This window comes from Beta vulgaris, chromosome 2 (assembly GCF_026745355.1).
Source record: "Beta vulgaris subsp. vulgaris cultivar EL10 chromosome 2, EL10.2, whole genome shotgun sequence".
Taxonomy (NCBI): domain Eukaryota; kingdom Viridiplantae; phylum Streptophyta; class Magnoliopsida; order Caryophyllales; family Amaranthaceae; genus Beta; species Beta vulgaris.
Window position 1 is genome coordinate 33,037,890 of NC_079203.1, and position 22,848 is coordinate 33,060,737.

The following is a 22,848-nucleotide window of genomic DNA, read 5'->3' on the forward strand; positions in this document are numbered from 1 at the left end:
GTCAGTAAAATGCTGCTAGAAATCAAGGCTAGAGGCATTACTGCTTAAGATAAAGATCCCATTGATGTTTCATGGTTAATTGTGGTGACTTTCATAGACTGAAGAATTCATAGTATGATAAACAAGTATAGGTTAGTCTCACTGTAGAAGCAAAATACATAGAGGAATGGGCAAGAGAGAATATGGACATACCGAAGACCTTTGTTGATTAAGACCTCCATTAGCCTCAACAATGAGATATCCATTAATTTGTGAGGTTTCTAAAGGAAAAGAGTTGGCCAAAATCATGAATAATTTAAACTTAAAATTGTCAAGAATAAGTCAACCTTTGCGTTGACCGCTTTTGACAAGTCAACCTTCATTTATTCCAGTAGCAAGTAAAGCTAGTACATGAATTAGCTTTTAACGAGTTTTTTTACTTATGACTTGAGCAACCCCTACAATTTTGTTCAGTTTTAAGTTTCTCACGGAACTTTTATAAAATTCAAGCAGTGCAAATATGTTCTAGGGAACAATTTAATGAGTTTTAGAATACACACCTATTAAAACTGAACAAAATTGCAGGGGTTGTTCAGGTCATAAGTAAAAAAACTTGTTAAAAGCTAAATCATGTACAAGCTTTACTTGCTACTGGAATAAATGAAGGTTGACTTGTTAAAAGCGGTCAACGCAAAGGTTGACTTATTCTTGACAATTTTTCCTAATTTAAAAAAGAAAGTTTATAGGACAAAAAACAAGGAAAGTTAGGCATCAAAGATTCTGGTAATGAAAACTACTTACACATTCGAATTCCTGCATTAGTAATCTTGCACAGTTTTTCGATTTTCACTTTCTTATACTTCTAGAGAAAACTGCCAGAAAACCATTAACCATGTATTCTCAAAAGAATAGTAGTCATAAAACTTTTCAGATCCCAGAAACTAAACGTAGTAGTCAAATAAAATCCAACAGTAGGAACATCAGATATCTACAAAACTAATTCTCAAGTCTGAATGTAGACGGAGTCGATGAAATTAAAAACAAAAAAAATAGATTGAATTATACATTTTCTAGAAAATTGTAAAATCAGTAACAGTTAGTGAGCACAAAATTGAATTATACATGCTGTTCATCCTTTGAATCTGAAATATCAGCTATAATGTATAGGACTTGGGATTATACAAAACTGGGAATCTGAATTATACAAAACATCAGAATCATACAAAACTAATTAGAATAGGACTTGGAATCTGAAGCCATAATGTATCAGCTAGTGTATTTGTCCTATTATGCATTGTTATACAATGCAGAATAGGACAAATATCGTGCAAAGACATAGCTGGCGAGATGCATAATTATTCACCTTCTTCATGTTCCCATTTACCTCTCCCTTAAAATTAATCTCCACTCCTTTTATGTAGTTTTCTTTGAACTCTCTTATTCCCTCCCTCATGTTTTATGGTGCCTATTATATTTTGTGATGTCTTTAATTAGCTCAAATTGGACAATAGATGTAAATTTTAGCTTGTGTGATCTTTTTTGACATTCACTTATTGGGTATACTTTTTTAAATTTATGTGGTCTCTTATGTCACATTTGCAATATATATTCAAATAAGGGAGCTTGTCATGCATGTGTATTTTTGTGCTAGTGCCTCTAGTCTCTTCATCTCCTATGAGTAGTACATTAGACAAACTGTGAATGCTGCCAACTCAAACCCTCTTTATATTTTCAGCACATTGATATTAAAGGTATTGATATCTGCACCAAAAACTAAAGCACCTGTTGTTGTTTCCCTAAAGTTTTGTGTTTCTACTTATCGTAATGTGATCCACTTGTGTTTCTTTTAACTCATAGATTATGGGATTGGTTGTTTCACTTGGATGTTGCAGTATGCTATAGTAAATAGTGAACTCATTCAAAATTGTAAATAAAGGTATTATAAATGTCATGGTGCTTAATTGGAAAATTCTTATTATTATTTATACTCTTGAAAATTGAGACTCTATTATGTTATTGTTTCCATGTTTTTTCCAAGTTCTGAAATATTTTATTAATTATTGTTACTTTCATTATTAGTACTCTATCTTTAATCTTAGTACTTGTATGTTAATTTGTTTATGTTATTTACTTATCTTTTTGGGTGTATAGTTGTTGTTTCATTGATGGATCAAAACGGGATGAACTGCTCTAGAGAATCTGAGGAATTTAAAAGTGCTTTAAATGCTTTTCTTGACTATTCTTTTCCCAACGTTGCTATTGAGGGACAAATTTTATGTCCTTGCAAAAGGTGTTGTAGGCGTTTTTGTTATTCAAGGGATGAAATATATGATCATGTGATTGTTAATGGATTTGTGAAAGGATTTAACGATTGGGTCACAAACAAGGAAGCATCTTCTTCTACATGTAAGGACAACATCAATACGAATTAAAGTTATTGTGCTAATAGTTTTGATGATATTGATGGATTATTGCAAGATACTTTTAGAGATATGAATGAAGGGTTAAATGTAGGTGAAGAGAATGGAAATGGGCCAAATGAAGAGGCTAGAAAGTTTTATAAGTTGGTAGAAGAAGGAAAGCAAGAGTTATATCCTGGTTGTGAAACTTTCTCTAAGTTGTCTTTCCTTATTCGCTTATATCTTTTCAAGTGTCTTAATGGTATAAGCAATGTGGCCTTTGGTACGTTGATCTATTAGATTTGTTGAGAGAGGCATTTCCTATGGCTCAATTTCCTAAATTTTTTGATAAATCTAAGAATATTGTGAGGAATTTAGGTCTTGACTATAAAAAAATACATGCTTGCCCCAATGATTGTTTTCTTTATAGAAAAGAATTTGAAGGAAATAATGTATGTCCTAAGTGTGAAACATCGAGGTGGAAGTCTGATAAAATCCCTGCAAAAGTTTTAAGGTATTTTCCTTTTAAACCTAGACTCCAAAGATTATATATGTGTTCTAAGACGACTGAATTAATGATTTGGCATGACAAAAAAAGAACACAAGATGAGTACATTAGGCATCCAGCAGATGGCCAGTCTTGGAAGGACTTAGATTCTTCACATCGAACCTTTGCGATCGATCCACGAAATGTTCGGTTGGCTCTTGCTAGCGATGGATTCAACCCATTTCGGACTATGAGCGTTGCTCATAGCACATGGCCCGTCGTGTTAATTAATTATAATCTTCCACCATGGTTGTCAATGAAACCTAAATATTTCATGTTATCTTTGTTAATTCCTGGGCCTAAGTCGCCTGGAAATGACATAGACGTCTATTTGCAACCTTTGATTGATGAGTTGAAGGAATTGTGGGAAGATGGGGTGGAGACCTATGATGCTTTTAAGAAGCAGACATTCCAATTACATGCCCGCTTTACTAGGTACGATAAATGATTTTCCAGCATATTCTATGTTGCCTGGATGGACTACTAAAGGAAATTATGCATGTCCGAGCTATAACCATGATGTAAGACCTCATTACTTAGATCACAGTGGAAAGAATTGTTATATGGACCATCGAAGGCTTCTTGATATGGGCCATCCTTGGCAGAACGATAAAAAATCATTTAGTGGAGAAGTGGAGGATAGAGTTGCACCTTCTCCTTTATGGGGTACTGATCTGCTAAATGAATTGAAAGACTTTGTAAATGATTTTGGAAAGAGAAAAAAAGGACTTAGTAAAGGTAAATGGAAAAAGAAGTATGTATTCCTGGAAATGCAATATTGGGATAATATTAAATATCGTCACAATCTTGATGTCATGCATATTGAGAAGAATTTCTTTGATAATATCATCAACACACTCTTGGACGTTCCAGGAAAGACAAAGGACCACATTAAGGCACGTCTCGATTTGATGGATCTTAACATAAAACCACATCTCCACCCTTTTCCTTCAGAAGATGGTAAGCGCTTGTTAGTGCCTCCAGCACCTTTTACAATGGGTAATGTAGAAAAGGATTTATTTCTTAAAGTTTTTAAGGACGCAAAGCTCCCTCATGGTTATGCATCGAATATAACAAGATGTGTACAAGTTAAAGAACGAAGGTTTACTGGTTACAAAAGCCATGATGCGCATGTCTTGCTACATCACTTGCTGCAACTTGCTGTCCGAAAGACATTGCCGAAAAGTGTTGATGTACCTTTAATTAGACTGGGAAACTTCTTTCGTGGCATATGTAGCAAGATTCTTGGCCTCAAAGAGTTCGACAAGTTGGCATCTGAAGTTGTTGAAATACTTTGTCAATTCGAAATGATATTCCCTCCTGCCTTCTTTGATGTTATGGTTCATTTGCCTAGTCATTTAGTTGATAAAACTAAATATAGTGGACCGGTGGAGTATCGCTGGATGTACTTTGTTGAGAGGTATCTTGGTAAGTTAATCTTATGTCCGTAATAGGAGTCGTCCAGAAGGAAGCATAGCTGAAGGCTATATGATGGAAGAATGCTTGACATTTTGTTCTAGATATTTGCATGATGGTGTAAAGACTAGATTGGATAGAAGATGTGCTAGGCAATGTGAAATGAACTAGAGTGAAGATGATTCATCCATTTTTCCAAAGGCAGGGCATCCTATTGGAGGAAAAAGGACAAGAAAAGGAAAAGGATTATCTTTAAACGTTATAAGTAAGAAGCAAGCACATAGATATATCATCTTCAACTGCAACAATACAGCTATTGAAAAATATATAGAGTAAGTAAAAGTTATGCTTTTTATTTTTTATTACATTTTGTCATTTTACTTATAACATATATCTTCTATAAATTTTAGAGAACATCAACAATTAGTAAATAGCCATAGGCGAAAGCGTAGATGGGATGATGCTCAAAGTCATAGCAACAATTTTATTGATTTGTTCCAAGAAAAGGTTCAAAGAGAACAAGTTGATGGCCAATTGTTTTGGTTGGCTAAGGTTCCTAACACTAAGGCTAGGAGGTACATGGGATATTTTGTGAATGGTTATAGGTTTTGCACAAAGGGGTGTGATTCAAGTATAAAGACTCAAAATAGTGGAGTCACTTTAATAGCCACGACTTCAAGTTTTGCTAGTTCAAGGGATCGAAATCTCATGGATGGAGACGTTACCTACTATGGTGTAATACAAGAAATTATTGAGTTGGATTTTTGGTCTCAATTTAGTGTCGTGTTATTTAAGTGTCAATGGTTTCTTACAAATGTTGATGAGTTTGGGCTTACATTTGTCAATTTCAAAAAGAAATGTTCTCAAAGTGATCCTTTTGTGTTAGCTTCACAAGTTCATCAGGTTTTTTATGTACAAGATCCACAAGAACATGATATTCACTATGTCATGCAACGGGTCCAAGAGACTTATTCGACTTCGAGGAAACAATGAATGAGGAAACCTATTGGGAAGAAGCTATTGATTTTAGTGGTAGTGACATACCTAATGTGGATGCAAGTGATACTTATTCAAGAGTTAGTGGTGAAGTAAGATTGGTGGAAATCACTGACATCGTAGATGCTTTGTATATAATTTACCATGAGGAAGACTTTGAACATGATGATACAGAATGGGATTGGATGCATGCTGATACCGATACTTGACTCATAATTTTTAGAGCTTAAGACTGAGTTTTACACTCTTTTATATGTTGTTTAAATCATTTTTGCCTTTTTCACTTTGCTCAACCTTTTCTCATTCTGGTTAGGTTTTTTTTTTACACTTTCTTAGTTCTACTTGACTTTATTAATGCTTTTCTATTGTAGTTTCTTTTAAGTACTATTCGTGTGATTTTGTTTGGTATTTCTTGGGTTCTCATGCTATGGCTCTGCTTTTTCATATCTGGGTAAACACTATTTGGGTGTATTTGATTTCTCTTGTCCACTTAATGTCGATGATGTGGATACATCAGATTCCCAAGCTAGGTACTTTTCTCTATCTCTGTTGCCATGGTGTCTTTTTTCATGCTACTACTTATTTGACAAAGTCGACTTTGTTTCGTCTGGATTATTTTTCTAACCACTACTTAGTTTTCATTATCACCCACTATATCAATATAGATAAGCTGCAATATGCAAGGATTTTGATTTATGTTAAATTGGATCAACATTTCCTAGATTCAATCCAATTTTAGAATGAACCTGGTGAACTTACACCTATCCCAGTGGTATTTGAATGGATGCCACAACACTGCCAGCATTGCAAGGTGATGGGTCATTTAACCAAGGATTGTAGAAGGCAAAAACAGAAGAAAATATAGGCGCCTAAGCAACAACTTGTGGTGGAAGCAAGGTTGACTCAAGGCAAGGAGGACACTGGTGATAAAACACAGCAGGTTGTGGTGAAGAGTGCGGAAGCTAGAAAAGTACCTTAGGTAGACCCTGATGGCTTTCAAAAAGCTTTGAAGCCTATTAGGGTAAGATCTTCCAGTTTACAAAAGACTAGTGCTCAGAACTATTATCAAGTACTGAACAAGTTGATAGAACATCAAGACAAAGAGGCTCCAACCATTGTGGGTGCTGGAGTTGAACAATAATCAAGAGGGGGGAGCCTCCTGTTGTGAATACATAAAATGCTTTGCTAGAATGTTAAAGGCATTAATAATATCAAGAAACAAAAGGATGTAACACAATATACTCACAAACTTTCAGCTGGTATTGTTAGCCTATGAGAAATGAAGGTTAATGCTGTCAATTTAGGTAGCCTTTACCAAAGGATGTTCAGTGGTTGGTGGTTTTATCACTAATTCAAACTTCCATAATGGTGGAAGAATAGTCTTATCTTCGAAACCTCGATGTTTTCAGATGAATATTATAAAAGCAACAAGTCAATTGTTGCATTGTTACTTGGAACCAGTGGGTGGTAGGATTGGTTTCTTTTACACATTCTTTTATGGATTCAATGAAAGATTACAGAGAGAAGAATTATAGGAGGACTTGAAAATTTTACACACTGCAGAACCATGGATCATGTGTGGGGACTTCACCTGTGTGATGAACACATATGAAAGAATTGACTCTCATTTGAGAAATGCTTAAATAACGGATATGATTTTGTGTATGCAACATTGTGATATGAGTTATATCAAATGTTCAAGATTTTCTTTTACATGGAATAATAAACAACAAGGTAATGCTAGAGCCTTTTCCAAGTTGAATAGAGTATTAGCTAACCATGCCCGCCAAAGCATGTTTAGCACATCATAAGCTTCTTTTCATAGCGAAGGTGAATTTGATCATTCACCTATTGTGATAATTGTTTATCCTGATGAAAGAGAAGACAATCATCCTTTTAAATATTACACTATGAGAAGACTTTCTCCTCTTTTTGAAGACACGGTGAGAACATCTTGGAATACAGAAGTTCAAGCTACAAGAATGTATAGGGTTGTAAGGAAGCTGAAAAATGTAAGCAGGCTTTGAAATCTCTGAATAGAGAAGGCTTTTTAGACCTATAAGTTGATGAAATTCGAGCATACAATAAGATAATTGAAGCTCAAAAATTAATGCATGAACATCCTGGAGATTTATTGTTGGCTGAAAATGAACTAGCAATTGTGAAAGATTATCATATCAAGCATCAGACATGTACAAAATTCTGGCTCATAAGGCAAAATCGGAGTGAATTAAAGCTAGAGATGAAAATGTAGCTTTGTTTCACTAGAGTATTGGACCAAGGAGAATCCAGAACCAAGTATATAGTATATATGATGGTGAAGGTAATTGGCAAGACATGTTTGAAGGTGTTTCTAATGCTTTTATGAAGTATTATGAATCTCTTTTGGGTCAGGATAACATGGTAAGAAGCTTAACAATATTCAATTAATCCTAGAGGGCCCTCTTATTACAAATGAATACATAAACATTTTCTAGTGCTTCATGTACTATAGAGGAGGTTAATAAGGCTTTTCTATCTATCCCAAGTTGTAAAGCTCCAATAGTTGATGGTTTTGGTACACATTTTTAGAGAGGTACATGGACATTATTTGTGGGGGAGGAAGTTATTGATGTTGTATTGGATGTGTTATAGGAAATGAACATGTTGAAAGAAGTGAACAAAACTATATAATATTGGTTACCAAGATCAAGTGCCCACACAATATTAATGAGTTCAGACCCATTTCATGATGTAACACATTGTATAAAAGTGTAACAAAGGTTTTGTGTGGCAGATTGAGGTAAGTCCTCTCAGATCTGATCATGGCAAGCTAAAGTGGGTTTGTACATGGTAGATATATCACTCACAACATCATGGCATTGCAAGACCTAATGAAACATTATGGCAGGAAGAAAGTTAAGTCTCATAGATCTCTAAAAAGCCTATGACACAGTTCACTCTGTTACTTAGAGAGAGAGAAGTTAGTATAGAAACCTCACTCATTAATTTTTTTTTTTTTTTGGGCTTCTTGTAGTTTGTCTTGTTTTTGTTCTGGTCACAAGAGGCATTCTCCTTGTTTCCTCGAAATTAGGTTGTAAATTGTTCATGGTTTGACTACATATCTTACACTTGCATACCAAAAAAGAGAGAGAGATTTATGTAAAGGATACCTCTCACCCCTCGATATACCCCTTTGCTTGAACCTTTGCTTTTCGCTCCTTCAACTTTATAACGCGTCCAACCAAAATTTTGGGATTCCACACTCTAAACAAAATATCCATCTGTATGGGTATGACCAAGTTTGCTAGCGGACATTACCAGTTGCCCGGGAGCAAACCGAGGTGACGTGGATTCGCAAAAGAGGAAACATCATCTTTTGTCTTCGCGCCGAGACTGCCGTCGCGGCCATAGAAAACGACAAAGTAAAGGGAATCTTCCCTCTGACAAGATTAATCACAACAGTACAAGTGTCACAAGATTACACGCCCTGTCAGGTGAATAGTACGCCTATAAATAGCCATCCAGTACTATTCCTGCAGGTACATTCTCTCATACTAAAAATAGCCTATCTCTCTCTCTCTAAGCTCTCTCTCTCTCTAGAATCCTCTTGAGTATTTAGCTGACTTGAGCGTCGGAGGGGGTTTCCTCGAAACACCCCCGACGGTAGCTCACGTTTGTCATTGTTGCAGATCCCTCACAGACATCCATCTCCTGTCGAACAACTCTCAAAGGGTCCGGCACCGTTTTCGATACCGAAACAACTGGCGCTAGAAGGAGGGGACCTCACCCTTTCTAAGGTATCAGTCATGGAAGACACAAACAACGCTACCCATGGTCAGCCTGAGTTTGAGCAAGGCCAGAATTCCTCGCAGCCAGTCATCACTGGTGCGTTGGGAAACCCACAGTTCCACTACCGGACACCGGGAAACGAGGAGCAAACCCCAAACACCAACGTACCATTCAACTTGGCACAGCTAAGTCAATTCTCTCCCGAGCAATTGCAAACGGTAGCATCATTCATCCAGATGCTGACAGGTAATCCTCAACAAAATGCTCCTCCCCAACCCTCTGGCGGTACCTGTAAGCGACCACCGGCTATGGCTGGTAGGAACGCGGATGGGACCCCGCTTCGAAAAATGCAGTCCTTGGGAAAAGAGGGACGGGAAATGGAAAAGAAAATAGACCGATCTGATTATGAGGAGGAAATTCTGGAAACTGAGGAGGTATACTATTCTGAAGAAGAAACGCAGGGTCACTCCCGCCGTGAGTACAGTACCGTTGGTGCTAGTAACTATTCGGCTGGCGGTCACCTCTTGATCAAGCCTAAGCTCTCCCCCTTCACTCCGGAGATACTGAATCATCCTATGACACGAATCAAAATGCCGTCCTCCAAGTATGATGGCACATCAGACCCCGATGATCACGTCGCGGCCTACGAAGGACATATGTTCCTTTACACTCAAGTTGATGCCATATGGTGTAAAGTCTTTCCCTCAACCTTGACTGGAATAGCTCAGACATGGTTCAAAAGTCTCAAGCCAGGTAGCGTCTCTAGCTTTTCTCTGCTGTCATCCATGTTCAGTACGCACTTTGTAAGCAATAGGCGCCGTGAGCGCACCACTGGGGAATTGCTGTCAGTCAAACAAGGAGAAAATGAGAGCCTGAGGGACTACATTGGCCGCTTCAATGTCGAGGCAGTTTCAATACCTCGACTGCAGCAGGACGTGGCCGTTTTGGCCTTAATGACAGGACTCAAGGAGGGATCACCCTTCCGGAATTATCTGGGCCGAAAGTCATACACAACCCTGGGTCCCGTCCTTGGCAAGGCCAATGACTATATAAGAGGGGAAGAATTTGATAAGGCTGTAGGCAACAGGGAGGCTGGAAAGAAAGATGACAAGAAGAAGGAGAAGGCCCGCGAGGCGGATCGGGGCCGAGAGGAAAGAAAGCAGGAGTCAAACATGGTCAAGAGGGGAAATGACCGAGACAGGGAGAATGAAAGGTATGATCGCGATCGCAGAGATCGTGAAAAGAGTGGCCGGGAAGGAGGTGAACGCAAGGATAGGGTCGATGCATATACTCAACTCACCACTTCTAGAAGCCAAATTTTTCTGATGAATAAGGACAGTGATAAGTGGCAACGTCCGAGACAGATGTTCCACAAAAATCGTGACAAAAGTAAATGGTGTGATTTCCATGGAGATCACGGCCACATAACTGAGGATTGCCGGCACTTAAAAGATAACCTGGAGGATCTGATAAGAAGAGGTTATTTCAGTCAGTACAAGGCCCAGACAAAAGAAGGTGATCTTGTAAAGCCCGTGACTCGAAATGTTCAATCTCGGATCAGCGAGATCCACGTTATCAGTGGGGGTCCTATCCATGGAGGAAATGTTAACGGCGCAAAGGCGAGTTTGAAGGAGTTCCGACATCAAGTCAATTTCAACGCCAGCTTGCCATGGAAGAATCCGCCAGCAATGCCGGCCATGTCATTTACTCTGGAGGATGCAAAGCATGTGGTGTATCCTCATGATGATCCGCTGGTAGTAACACTGAAAGTCTCAAACTGTTTGGTACATAGAATTTTGGTGGATGGAGGAAACTCCGCAATATTCTGTACTATCAACATTCGAAAAGCTCATGCTGAGCCGTGAGTACTTGAAGCCGGTCGATATCCCGTCATTGGATTCACAGGGGCATCAGTGGTGCCAGAAGGGTTAATCTCACTCCCAGTACGTATTGGGAGGATGAGTCAGCCAGAGACGTCATGACTGAGTTTCTGGTAGTGGATGTTCCGGGAGCATACAATGCAATCATTGGACGCCTTCATTCATGACGTCCAAGGTGTCGTCTCAACTTACCACCTGACCATGTTGTATGTTTCCAATGACGGATCACATCAAGATTGAAGGGAATCAGGAGATGGCAAGATCATGCTACTTAACAACCTTAAAGCAACCGGCCAGAAGGTTTCCGGTAGAAAATCCGGAACCCCCTCAAGAAAACAGAGGAGGGCCCTGAGAAGAACTCAGGAGGAGAGAAGAAGTAATGAAGAAGAGGAAGTATCACTGTCCGGAAGAGTAAGAAGTGCCGCTAGAAGAGTTGGAGTCCCGGCCAGAGGATGAGCCGAGGCCACAGCCTGATGGAGAACTAACAAGAAGATTGGCAGATGATCCTGCTCGGTCGGTCGCGGTCGGGATGGACATGGACCCAGAGGTCCGGGTAAACCTGGTAACTCTCCTAAGAGAAAATGCTGACATATTTGCATTCTCAGCGGACGAGATGCCGGGAATAGACCCGGCCGTGATGGTCCATCGTTTAAACGTCGACAGCGCAGTCCGACCGGTAAAGCAGAAGAAGAGAGCCTTCTCGGCCGAAAAAATAAGGCCATCAAAGAAGAAGTAGAAAAGCTGATAGCGGCTGATTTTATCGAGCCTTGTGACTACCCTGAATGGCTGGCAAATGTAGTCATGGTGAAGAAGGCCAACGGCCAATGGCGTATGTGCGTGGATTCAAAACCTGAATAGGGCATGCCCTAAGGACTGCTATCCTCTGCCAAGGATAGATCAGCTAGTGGATTCTACTAGCGGACATGCACTACTGAGTTTCATGGATGCCTTCTCAGGGTATCATCAGATCAAGTTTGTTAAAAGAGGACCGTAAGAAAACGGCATTCATCAAGATGGGGGTGTTTACAATTATAAGGCAATGCCTTTCGGCCTGAGAAACGCTGGGGCAACCTACCAGAAGTTTGCGGCTCAGAAAGGGCGTAAATAGAAGTGTATGTGGACGACTCTATTGTCAAGAGTAAAACGGACCGAGAGCATCTGGTGGATCTGGAAGAAACATTCAAAACATTGAGAAAATACAGCATGAAATTGAACCCAAAGAAGTGTGTCTTTGGCGTGAGAGCAGGAAAATTTCTTGGGTTTATGGTGAGCAAAAGAGGCATTGACGCGAACCCGGACAAGGTTCAAGCAATTTTGAGCCTTCCAGAGCCCAAAGGCGTCAAAGACATCCAGAGATTAACGGAAGGATGGCCGCTTTGAGAGATTCATATCGAAGTCGGCTGATAAGGCCCTTCCGTTTTTTCGCATTGCTAAGGGGAATAAAAAGTTCGAATGGGGAGAAGAGCAGAGCAAAGCTTTCTCGGCCGTCAAGAGCACCTTGCAAAGCTGCCAACAATAACAAGGCCGAGGCGGGAGACACACTGCAATTGTACATCTCGGCCTCCCCAAAACGGTAGCGGCAGTGCTGATAACAGAAAGGGAAAAACAGCAACATCCAATATACTTTGTCAGCCACATCCTTAACGGCCCAGAAAGCCGGTATCAGCAGATAGAGAAAATGGCATTGGCGGTTATTATAGCGGCTCGGAAGTTAAGGCCCTATTTTGACTGTCATCCGATACAGGTGTTAACAAATCAGCCATTGGAGAAAGCTCTGCAAAGGATGGACACCTCTGGGCGCCTATTGAAATGGGCCATCGAGTTGTCGGAGTATGATATTCAGTACAAGCCGCGAACGGCCATAAAAGCACAAGCACTGGCGGACTTCATGACTGAGGCATATGAGGAGGCAGAGATAAAAGAAAAAGAATCATGGATGCTGGAGGTAGACGGTTCTTCGGCCGCGAGCGGGGCTGGGGCCGGTATTGTGATAACCAGCCCAGAAGGAAACACCTTCGAGTACGCCATCAAATTTGCTTTCCCAGCCTCAAACAATGAATCAGAGTATGAGGCAGCCATTGCTGGCTTAAGAATGTGCATTGCAGCAGGAGCTAAAAGCGTCCTTTTGAAAACAGATTCACAGTTGGTTAGCAGTCAGCTTAAAGGAGAATTTAAGGTCCGAGACCCAACATGGTTAAGTATGTGGAGAAAGCCAAAGAAGTCATATCACAGCTGGAACAGTTTGAAGTAGAAGCATTCCAAGGGCTGAGAACATGAAGCGGACTCCCTATCTAAACTAGCTAGCTCAGATTCATTCCAGGTAGAAGGAATGGAACGGTTGACATCCTCAAGGAAAAAAGCATTGCCCAGAAAGTGGCCGTGATAAACAGCATTGACCAACAAGGGGAATGGTTTACAGAGCTAGTGAAGTACAAGCAAACAGGAATGCTCCCAGCAGATCCCATGGCCGCCAAAAAGTTGCAGAAACAAGCAAATTGGTACGTGATATACCAGAACGAGTTGTACAAAAAATCATTTAGCCTGCCACTGTTAAAGTGCGCAACATCTGCCGAGGCCGTGAAGATAATGGAAGAAATCCACGAGGGTGTCTGTGGAAACCACATTGGAGGTAAAGCACTGGCTTTAAAGGCACTCAGAGCTGGATTCTACTGGCCCAGCATGTTGGCCGATGCGCAAGTTATGTGAAAAAATGTGATAAGTGCCAGAAGTTTGCACCGGTGATAAATAGGCCCGCTAATGACTTGCAGCCCATTCTATGTCCGATACCATTCGCACAGTGGGGAATGGATATCTTGGGACCGTTCACTGCTGCGACGGGAGGAAGGCGTTTCTTGATTGTGGGTATAGATTACTTCACGAAGTGGATCGAAGCGGAGCCGACAGCAAAGATAAAGGCCAACCAAGTAAAAAAGTTCATCTGGCAGAACATCATGACTAGGTTTGGCATCCCGGCTGCGATCGTGTTTGACCATGGGGTCCAGTTTGATTGCAGACCCATTCAGGCTTTCCTCTCGGACTTCCGCGTGAAATTTGCATATTCCGCTGTGTGCCACCCCCAGAGTAACGGTCAGGCAGAGGCCGCTAACAAGCAAATTTTGAACGCCTTGAAAAAGAAGCTCGATGAGTTTAAAGGAAAATGGGTTGAGATGGTACCGACTGTTCTATGGGCAAATAGGACAACTGAGAAAGAAGCGACAGGAGAAAGCCCTTTCAAGCTACTTTGGTGCAGAAGCAGTGCTCGCGTAGAAGTAGGCTTGCCCACCTACCGGATAAAACATCAGGCCCTGGAAAGGAATGATCAAGCACTAAGGGAGGATCTGGATTTCTTGCCAGAGATAAGGTTAAAAGCGGAGCTGAGATCAGCGGTGTACAAGGACCGGATCCGTAAAGCCTACAACAAGAGGGTTTTGGAAAGACCGTTAGCTGAAGGCGAGTTAGTTCTGCGAAGGACAGCCGCCACTGGAAAAGCTCATGCAGGGGTAAATTAACTGCCAATTGGGAAGGCCCATATATCGTAGCTCGAAAGATAGGTCCGGGATCCTTCATTCTCAAAGGAATGGATGGGAAAGAGCTGAAGAACTGCTGGAATGCTGACGTCCTTAAGAAATACTATGTGTAGTCCAAAAGAAATGTAATGGGCCGAGAGCCTTTGATGGCATTATACATAAATAAAACTCTGTTAGCATTCCGATATATTCTGTTTATCTTTGTCCATTACTCCCCATATTTTCGCTAAGTAAAGTGAACTAATTGTTACAAAAGTTACCAGCCATATAACAGGCTAAGTAATCATACCAGCCATATAACAGGCTAAATAAAGTTAATAGCCATATGACAGGCTAAGTACTCATACCAGCCATATAACAGGCTAAATAAAGTTAATAGCCATATGACAGGCTAAGTACTCATACCAGCCATATAACAGGCTAAATAAAGTTAATAGCCATATGACAGGCTAAGTACTCGTGCCAGCCATATGACAGGCTAAGCAAACATTAGCGGCCACATAACAGGCAAAATAAACGCTAACGGCCATATAACAGGCAAGACAAGCGATAGCGGCCAAATGACAGGCCAAACAATTGTTGCAAAACAGAAAGGTTAAACGGACACGATGAGCAAAACGAACATTACTAATATAGCGTAACGGACACAAAAACTTCAAATTGAATACAAGGAAAATTTGTCTATCAAAGGAAAATCATAAATTACTGGCTTGGCGGCCAACTACAAACAAAATTAGTCAGCCACTCAAAACAAGGCATTTATGGATCCAGTAGCAAAAGTCAAAACAAGGTTTACATGACATTCAAAGGCTGACAATCTAAACTATTACAAGCTATTGGACGCTATAGAGGAGGTTGAAGATGACCGCCAAAGTCTTCATGAAGGAGGCGCATCATCTTCAGCGGTAGGCAAAATGTTGGCAATAATCTCCTCGGAGCAGATATAGGGCTCATCTGCTAAGGGTTGCCTGTGGACGCCCTCGCCAAAGGCGGCTTCCATCTGCTCCCAGTCAAAGCTGGGATGGGAGTGGCAGACACACCTCTTAGCGGCCACCCAGCCCCCGTCATACCGCTCGCCGAGAAGACCAACGAACTCCTCAGACCTCTTGAAGTCCGCCACAGCAGCTTGACGGGCCTCAGCAGCAGCAGTTTCCCTCTCATCCTTGGACGCTTTGAGAGCAGTTTCCAAGTTAGAGTTCTTCAGCTGCAGGTCCCCTAGCTCTTTGGCTTTTAAGCGCAGCTTCCCCAGCTCCTTATCAGCCTCAGCCTTGGCTTTCTTCTCAGATTCCAGACTGGTTTCCAATTAAGAGATCTGAGCAGAAAGGCCAATCTTGTCGGCCTCCAAGCCTTGGATGGTCCCGCCAGCGCTCTCAGCCAGGCGCTGGTACTCCAAATATTGAGCTATAAGCTCAACAGCAGAATTCCCGGCCTGAAAGCATAGCACAAAAAAGAGTCAAAAAAAAAAAAAAAAAAAAAAAAACAACAAGAAACAAAGCAAGAAAGAAAAATGCATGCACTTACCACGACAAGGTCGTGAGCTAACTGAGCAGCGGGCGCCACCAACTTATCTGCCGGACGGTCAAAAGGTAGTTGGAGTCCTTTCAGAAGGCGGTACCCCAAAGTACCACCATTGGCCGGGATGTCCGCAAAAATGGACTCATCCTCTCTCACGTCCAGATTTGGCCTAAACAGTTGGCCAGCAGTCGAAGGAGGATGGAACAGAGCAGCTTTCACGGACGCACAAAGAGGGACGATACTAGTTTCAATCTACTCTTGGGCCCGACAGTAGATTCCCGGACCTAAGTCCGAGAGAAAGCTCGGCCGGCTCAGAAGCTCATACACCTTCTGGCGGGGGAGGGTGAAGGAGCTGGATCCGACGGCAGTCCCGGGATTGCGGAGAAGGGAAGAAGGAGATAACTGAACCTCCGGCATCGGTCCCCGGGCAGGAGAGGTAGGCAGCCTTTGGTCCCCAGTCACGGTCACGTCTGCAGAGTTAACTTCCACAGACTGACGTTTGTGAGGAACTTCAACCTCAGGGTCCCTAGGGCGGCGACGCGAGGTGGTGCTACCACCTCGGTTAATGGGAACCTGGATGGCAGAGCGGGATGGAGTTGGCTCACCCCGGCCGGGAGCACGACCCGATGTATGACCGGCACGGCAGACAGTCCGTCCAGCACGGCCACCCCGTCCCGTATTCCGGCCAGCGCCTCGCGGACCACCAGTTAAACCATGAACGGTATCATGGTCAAAAACGGGCTCTTCAGGGATGTTAGACATTGGACGTAACTGATCGTCTAACCCCAACTCTTCCAAATCTAAGCTGACGTCACCTGCAAATACAAGAAAAATGTAAACCAATTAGTACGTCAGCACGCAAAAAGGAATAAAAGCAAAAAGAATTCCAAGTATAATGCCGGACTAGGAATAACACTACACACCTTCTGGATGAGTCCGGCATAGAAAGACGGCAGACAGCGGTCCGTTACCCAGAATGTATTTGGCATGTGGGAGCCAAATACGGGGAGCTTTTATTTCGGTCTCCTCTCCCTCAACAACCATATCCATAGTGCCGAAATACTTCACAGCCTTCTTCTCGGCCTCGGACAGATCATACTTGGGAACGTCGTCCATTAGAGGATAAGGTTTGGTAAAGTGGCGGCGAAGAGGAAAATCATCCGGGACCTTAAGACAGTAGAAGGCTCCCTGCCAACTCTTCAGGCCGCTCATTTTTGGATAAACGGTTATCTTGTCCTTGGCCGTCATCAGAGACCACCATCCTCTTTCCGCAGAGCCATTCCGTCTCAGCCAATGAAGGTGGCGGAACAAGTTTAAGGTCTCAGGGAAGCCTAAGTAGCGACAGACCCAGATATAAGCAATGATATTCCTCACGGCCAATGGAGTCAGTTGGGCAAGGCAGACATTGAAAGCCTGCAAGATCTTCACCAACACCAAGTCCATGGGAAATCGCAACCCAAACTCAAGATGATGGGCATATATGGCTACATGCCCTGCCGGACAATCAACTACCCTGGCTCCCTCAGCTTGGATCACCAGGTCGTACTCAGGTGGAAAGCCATACAACTCCTTCGCCACCTTACAGTATTCTAATTCCAGAGCTGCTGACCGCCAAACCTTACAGATAACAGTGGTCTTGGGTCCGTGACTATAATCGGGAGGCAACCATATCCCAGAATGAAGAACATCGTTGCGGACAGGAATGGGCTCAGGACGAGAAGGGGAAGGCATACTGGAGCTTTCACCTATGTCAATTTGGCGGGGAAGAAAACCCTGGTCCCGGTCGAAAGTAGAGGGAGGAGCATCAGTATCCATGCTGGTGATTGAGTCGCTATCAGAACCTAAATTGACAACAGGAGGGTGAGAGGAATGAGAAGGAGTTGGGTCTCGGCCAAGACGGTCAAAGACACTGGGGTCGGTCACGACGCCAGCATCCGCTAAACTCTCCAACCAGGCATGTTCCCTCAAGGGTTGAACATCCAGACCGGAAACAGCATCAGGGGGAGGATGCCTAAGTGTCCTACGGGCCAGAATTTGGTGTCTCAATTCCTTAAGTGTTTGATTGTCCCCACTCATCCTAGCGGTCAAAAACTGAGTGGTCAAGTTGGCCAGTTCGGGAGAAGAACGGTCGTTTAAAAACTTAGATCTAAGCTCTTTCTCCCGGTCAGAGGTAAGAGGAAGGTCGGCCAAGAGGCGAGTCCTCCCGTCTCGGGGGCTAGAATCTGACGAGCTGGGCCCGCCATGAAGGGAAGGGGAAGAGGGCTCACTCTCAGTCATAAAGTTAGTTCCTAAAGAGTTCTGACTATCTGACTGGTCCGACATGATTTCAAGGAAGAAAAATAAAAGCGAAAAACGAAAAGAAAAACTAAAAGGCAAAAGATACCTGGACAGAGACATACGTGAAAGTTAAAGACGCCCCGAAAAACCGCTTCTCAGGCAAAAGTTCGCCGGAAAAAATGTCGCAACAACGATGAAGGAATTCCCACAGAGCAAACCCAGAAACACAGCCAAAAAGCAAACTTTTTCTGAAATTGTGAAGAAGGTGAAGGAAAGCAACAAGCTTTGATAATTTCGAAGCAAAAGAAACAATCTAGGGCCAGGAAACAGTGATTTCAGAGTTCTCAAGAAAATGGAGAAAACCAGAGAAGAGTATGAAGGAAGGAGAAGAAGTTGAGTAAAAGTGGAAATGAAAAGGAATTTTCCTTTTAAATACCGAAATAAGAGGTCAGGATTAAAACCGTATCAACTGCCTCTACGGATCAACGACAAGTGTCGATCATACAACATACCCTAATGTCTAAAAAGGAAAAAACGAGCGGGATTCCAGAGTCAAGTAATGATTACACTTTTTCAAAAACCAATGACTCACCCCAGGATGACACGTGGAAGTAAGAAGAGAACCAATCAGCAATGGAACCCTAATCTATCCACGTCACCAAGTTAAAACATCCATGACGGTCACGACCGCCAAAGATGCTGGGGGGCTAGTTGTATCGGTATGACCAAGTTTGCTAGCGGACATTACCAGTTGCCCGGGAGCAAACCGAGGTGACGTGGATTCGCAAAAGAGGAAACATCATCTTTTGTCTTCGCGCCGAGACTGCCGTCGCGGCCATAGAAAACGACAAAGTAAAGGGAATCTTCCCTCTGACAAGATTAATCACAACAGTACAAGTGTCACAAGATTACACGCCCTGTCAGGTGAATAGTACGCCTATAAATAGCCATCCAGTACTATTCCTGCAGGTACATTCTCTCATACTAAAAATAGCCTATCTCTCTCTCTCTAAGCTCTCTCTCTCTCTAGAATCCTCTTGAGTATTTAGCTGACTTGAGCGTCGGAGGGGGTTTCCTCGAAACACCCCCGAGGGTAGCTCACGTTTGTCATTGTTGCAGATCCCTCACGGACATCCATCTCCTGTCGGACAACTCTCAAAGGGTCCGGCACCGTTTTCGATACCGAAACACCATCCTTCTTAGAAGAATAGTTTACTTAAGCTATATAGATGACATGAAGACGCACATGTATCTGCTTGTATAACTCAGCATGTGTATCTAACTGACTATAAAACATATCATGGAATAGACTAACTGGAAGTAAGCACGCATTTGCCACTTTTTATGCTCTTGATAGTGGTATGAACAAAGTAAAAGCTATAAGTAATTTAAAGTCGTTTAAACCTTTCATGCATTGCACCTTTTAATTAGAACATACAACAAAAACAGAAATCCTAAATACAAGGGTGATTGGACCAAGGTGAGATTTATATCGGGGGAAACATCTAAAATTAAATTTATAGTAATTGATAATCAAAACTATTTGTTGAATAGGTTTAAAAGCAAAATAAGAAAACCAAATCTTCAATATTGCAAACCTCTGAATAAAATATAACCAATACAACAAAACATTAAAGAATTGAATCAAGCACCTCCCACGGGTATATCTTTTTCCCCAAGACTAGTATCAGTTGTTGAAACTGATGGCCTAGATAATGGGGCAGATTTCACAATTGCTTCGGGTTCCTACTTGGAGGTTTGGCCCTGACGTTAGTGGTTGGTGCTTTGATTGGTATAGGTGCTAAATTTTTCTTTATTGCCTTCAACTATAATTAACAGTTTGTCAGTTTAATTTTTCCGGAGAAGTAAAAATTAAAACTAATTAAATGAGTTGCAGGCTTACAATTGCTGCATAAAATTTCTTGGGTGCATCATCTTGAGGAACAAGTAGCCCTGAAGTGATAATGACACTCGCTCTCTGATTCAACTGAACTGGCGGCTCAATAATTTCTTCTTCAGTCATTGATCCATCTTCATTGTTTGAAAGATCATATACTCCAGTCTCAATATTGAGATCTTCCTCATTTAAGGATTCAAGAACTTGTCCATTATGCTCTGGAACACGAGGAGGCTGCTTAGAAAACAAAACAATATGCTGACTTAAAGATATATATGCATGGACTTAAAGATATATATATGAAAAATAATAATAAATATAGGGGAAAAAATGAACTTTGTAAAAGTTGAGTATTACATTTCAGTTAATACATGGAAACAGCTAAATTAACACTCAATAGATGGACTTAAAGACATCGATCTTATCACAATTAGTGAACCACATAAATAAATTAGAAAAGGACACATTTTCCGTAAATAATTGCTAAAACTGAAAATTGGAGACAGAGAACATACAACCAGGCAACAGGGGTACAGAAACAATCTAAATCATAAACACAAAGTTGTTCCTTTGAATCTGCAAAAAATACACAAATCAACCAAATTTAACACATAAAGGTGAAAGCTTAAGAAATCAAATAATAGAAACTTCATAAAGAAATACGGAAATTTGAGTAGCAGAAACATATAAAACCTAAGAATAAACAAACTCCAAAATATTACAAAAGTAAAACAATTCACAAAGGAAAAAATGGGCTGATATTTTTAAAAAGGGAAAAATCTTACAAGCAAACAATTTAAACAAAATGTTGGGATGCTTTAGAGGGGAACTAACTTGATCTTTGAAGGGAAGGATCCTTCGATAATACAGATTCATATTTCTCAACGATATCGGTCAAAACAATTGGTTAAATTTCGTAACCATTTTATAGGAGTTCATTGATATCTTCTTTTTCATAAAGCAAACACATCAATTAGAAATTAATGTAAGATTGTAGTTTCCAACAGTAATTTTACACGTTCAAACCAACTCTGATTTCAAACACTACATTGCAAAAGTTTATGGAAATTATTTTCCAATTTGGTAACTGATATGTGATTCCACACATAATCATTTAAAAGTTATTGTCAACATGTTATATTCGATATCAATGTTAAATTTCCGACTTACCTACATTGATTTTTGAATTTGTTACCAAACTCTACCAATCCAATGATTAAGTATTAAAGCCACTTGGGCCTCGTAAGTCTAGTAAATTCTAAGCTTTTATTTCTTGTTCTAGGTAAACTTTCAGAAGAAACATCAGACGCATTGGATAACTTGATCAAAGAAGTTTAAACACTCACTCAGCAGTAGAAAAATAGTTAACAAGCCTTTCATCCATATGTAAGATTTACGTGTCTAAAGACGGAAATCTAATCGGGCTAATGTGTAAGAACAACCTATCAATGAAAAAGGAACGACATCATATCCAATTATTAGAAACATTACTAAATATAGTTCATAATATACCTTAAGAGACTCTCTTATCTCATCGTTGATTTTTTTTTTCGCATATACTGGTACCCCTTTTGCCTGTGCCCGTTGGATCTCCTTCCTAGATCACGAAACCTTTGATGTTTTAATGAAATATGGTCCCATCATAGTAACCACTGGCACATAGAGCCAAAAAGTTCTATAAGAAAAATAAGGCATTTAGATCGTTGACAAGAAATAAACTATAAATTAAGTCTCTAGTTCTCATTCTAGACGATAGACACATATAATCCAAATCTCCAAACTCAAAACCCCATCACCTAAGCTTCAGCAAAAAGAAGACTGTAAAGGTTAGACAGCAGTAGGTATAGCCTCTATTGAGAAAAATCAGGTATAATGCAACAAAAATGTCCGTTCTGCTTCAAAATGTTTTTTTTATCACAAATAAATTAAAGACGAAGAAAGACTTAGCTAACATATAAATGTCAAACAATGGAAAATTACAAGAAACCAATTAGGGCCAATTTGATTCAGGCCTTTTGGGGGGGGGGGGTTTGGTTTGGGAGAGAATTAGAAAAAAATGAAACAGAAAGAAAGTCCCTTAATTCCCCCCGATTGTTTGCTGACAATAACGAAAGAAACAGAAGTTTTGAGTTCCATTTCTCCCTGGTTGTTGCCAATTAATAAAGCCTTCTATGAAATAGATTATAGAAGTAGGACATTTGTTCTCTTCTTCTACAATTCACGCTCATTGTCATCCCTTATTTTTCCTAGCCATTGCTTCCACCACGTCTCTCTCTTTCTCACACTTCACAGTCATCGTATCTCTCTCATTCTTGTTGTTTTACTACCATCATAGTTGTCAGAGTTCATCGCATCTTGAATAGGACCTTTGATGGTCGGATTAGCCAATACTCGTCATGGTTATACCATCCGATGACCTAAATCTTGATGAACCTTTGCTTGGAAACCTCGAATCAGAAGATGGTTTTATTTTAAGTTTACTTTTAAAATTCTGCAAAAAGTGCTAGTGAAGGTGAAGATAAATTGGTGTACAATTTCTGTGCTATGATAGGCATGGAAATTGGGAGGGGTGGGAGAGGGAATGGCTCGAGGGTTTTAGACTCATAGGCAATGGAAGATTTAGCACAAGATGCCATTTGCTGTA

The 22,848-nt window shown here is 41.0% G+C and overlaps 2 protein-coding genes across 2 annotated transcripts; both read left to right on the top strand.

Annotated features, from left to right (window-relative positions):
* Positions 1–3,389: 3,389 nt before the first annotated feature.
* LOC125494815 (uncharacterized) lies at positions 3,390–5,334 on the top strand. The gene is made up of 2 exons (XM_048638638.1): positions 3,390–4,345; positions 4,752–5,334. The coding sequence occupies exons 1-2, from the start codon at positions 3,390–3,392 to the stop codon at positions 5,332–5,334; spliced, it is 1,539 nt and encodes a 512-aa protein (XP_048494595.1).
* Positions 5,335–9,125: 3,791 nt separating this feature from the next.
* LOC104884166 (uncharacterized) lies at positions 9,126–10,973 on the top strand. The gene has a single exon (XM_010668765.3). The coding sequence runs from the start codon at positions 9,126–9,128 to the stop codon at positions 10,971–10,973; it is 1,848 nt and encodes a 615-aa protein (XP_010667067.3).
* The last annotated feature ends 11,875 nt before the right edge of the window (positions 10,974–22,848 follow it).

What these genes read in the sequence shown, in the direction of transcription:
- LOC125494815 (XM_048638638.1), top strand. Translation starts at nt 3,390, where the DNA reads ATGTTGCCTGGATGGACTACTAAAGGAAATTATGCATGTCCGAGCTAT. An exon ending in TGGATGTACTTTGTTGAGAG is followed by an intron (nt 4,346 to 4,751) that starts GTATCTTGGTAA and finishes TATAAATTTTAG; the next exon opens with AGAACATCAACAATTAGTAA.
- LOC104884166 (XM_010668765.3), top strand. Translation starts at nt 9,126, where the DNA reads ATGGAAGACACAAACAACGCTACCCATGGTCAGCCTGAGTTTGAGCAA.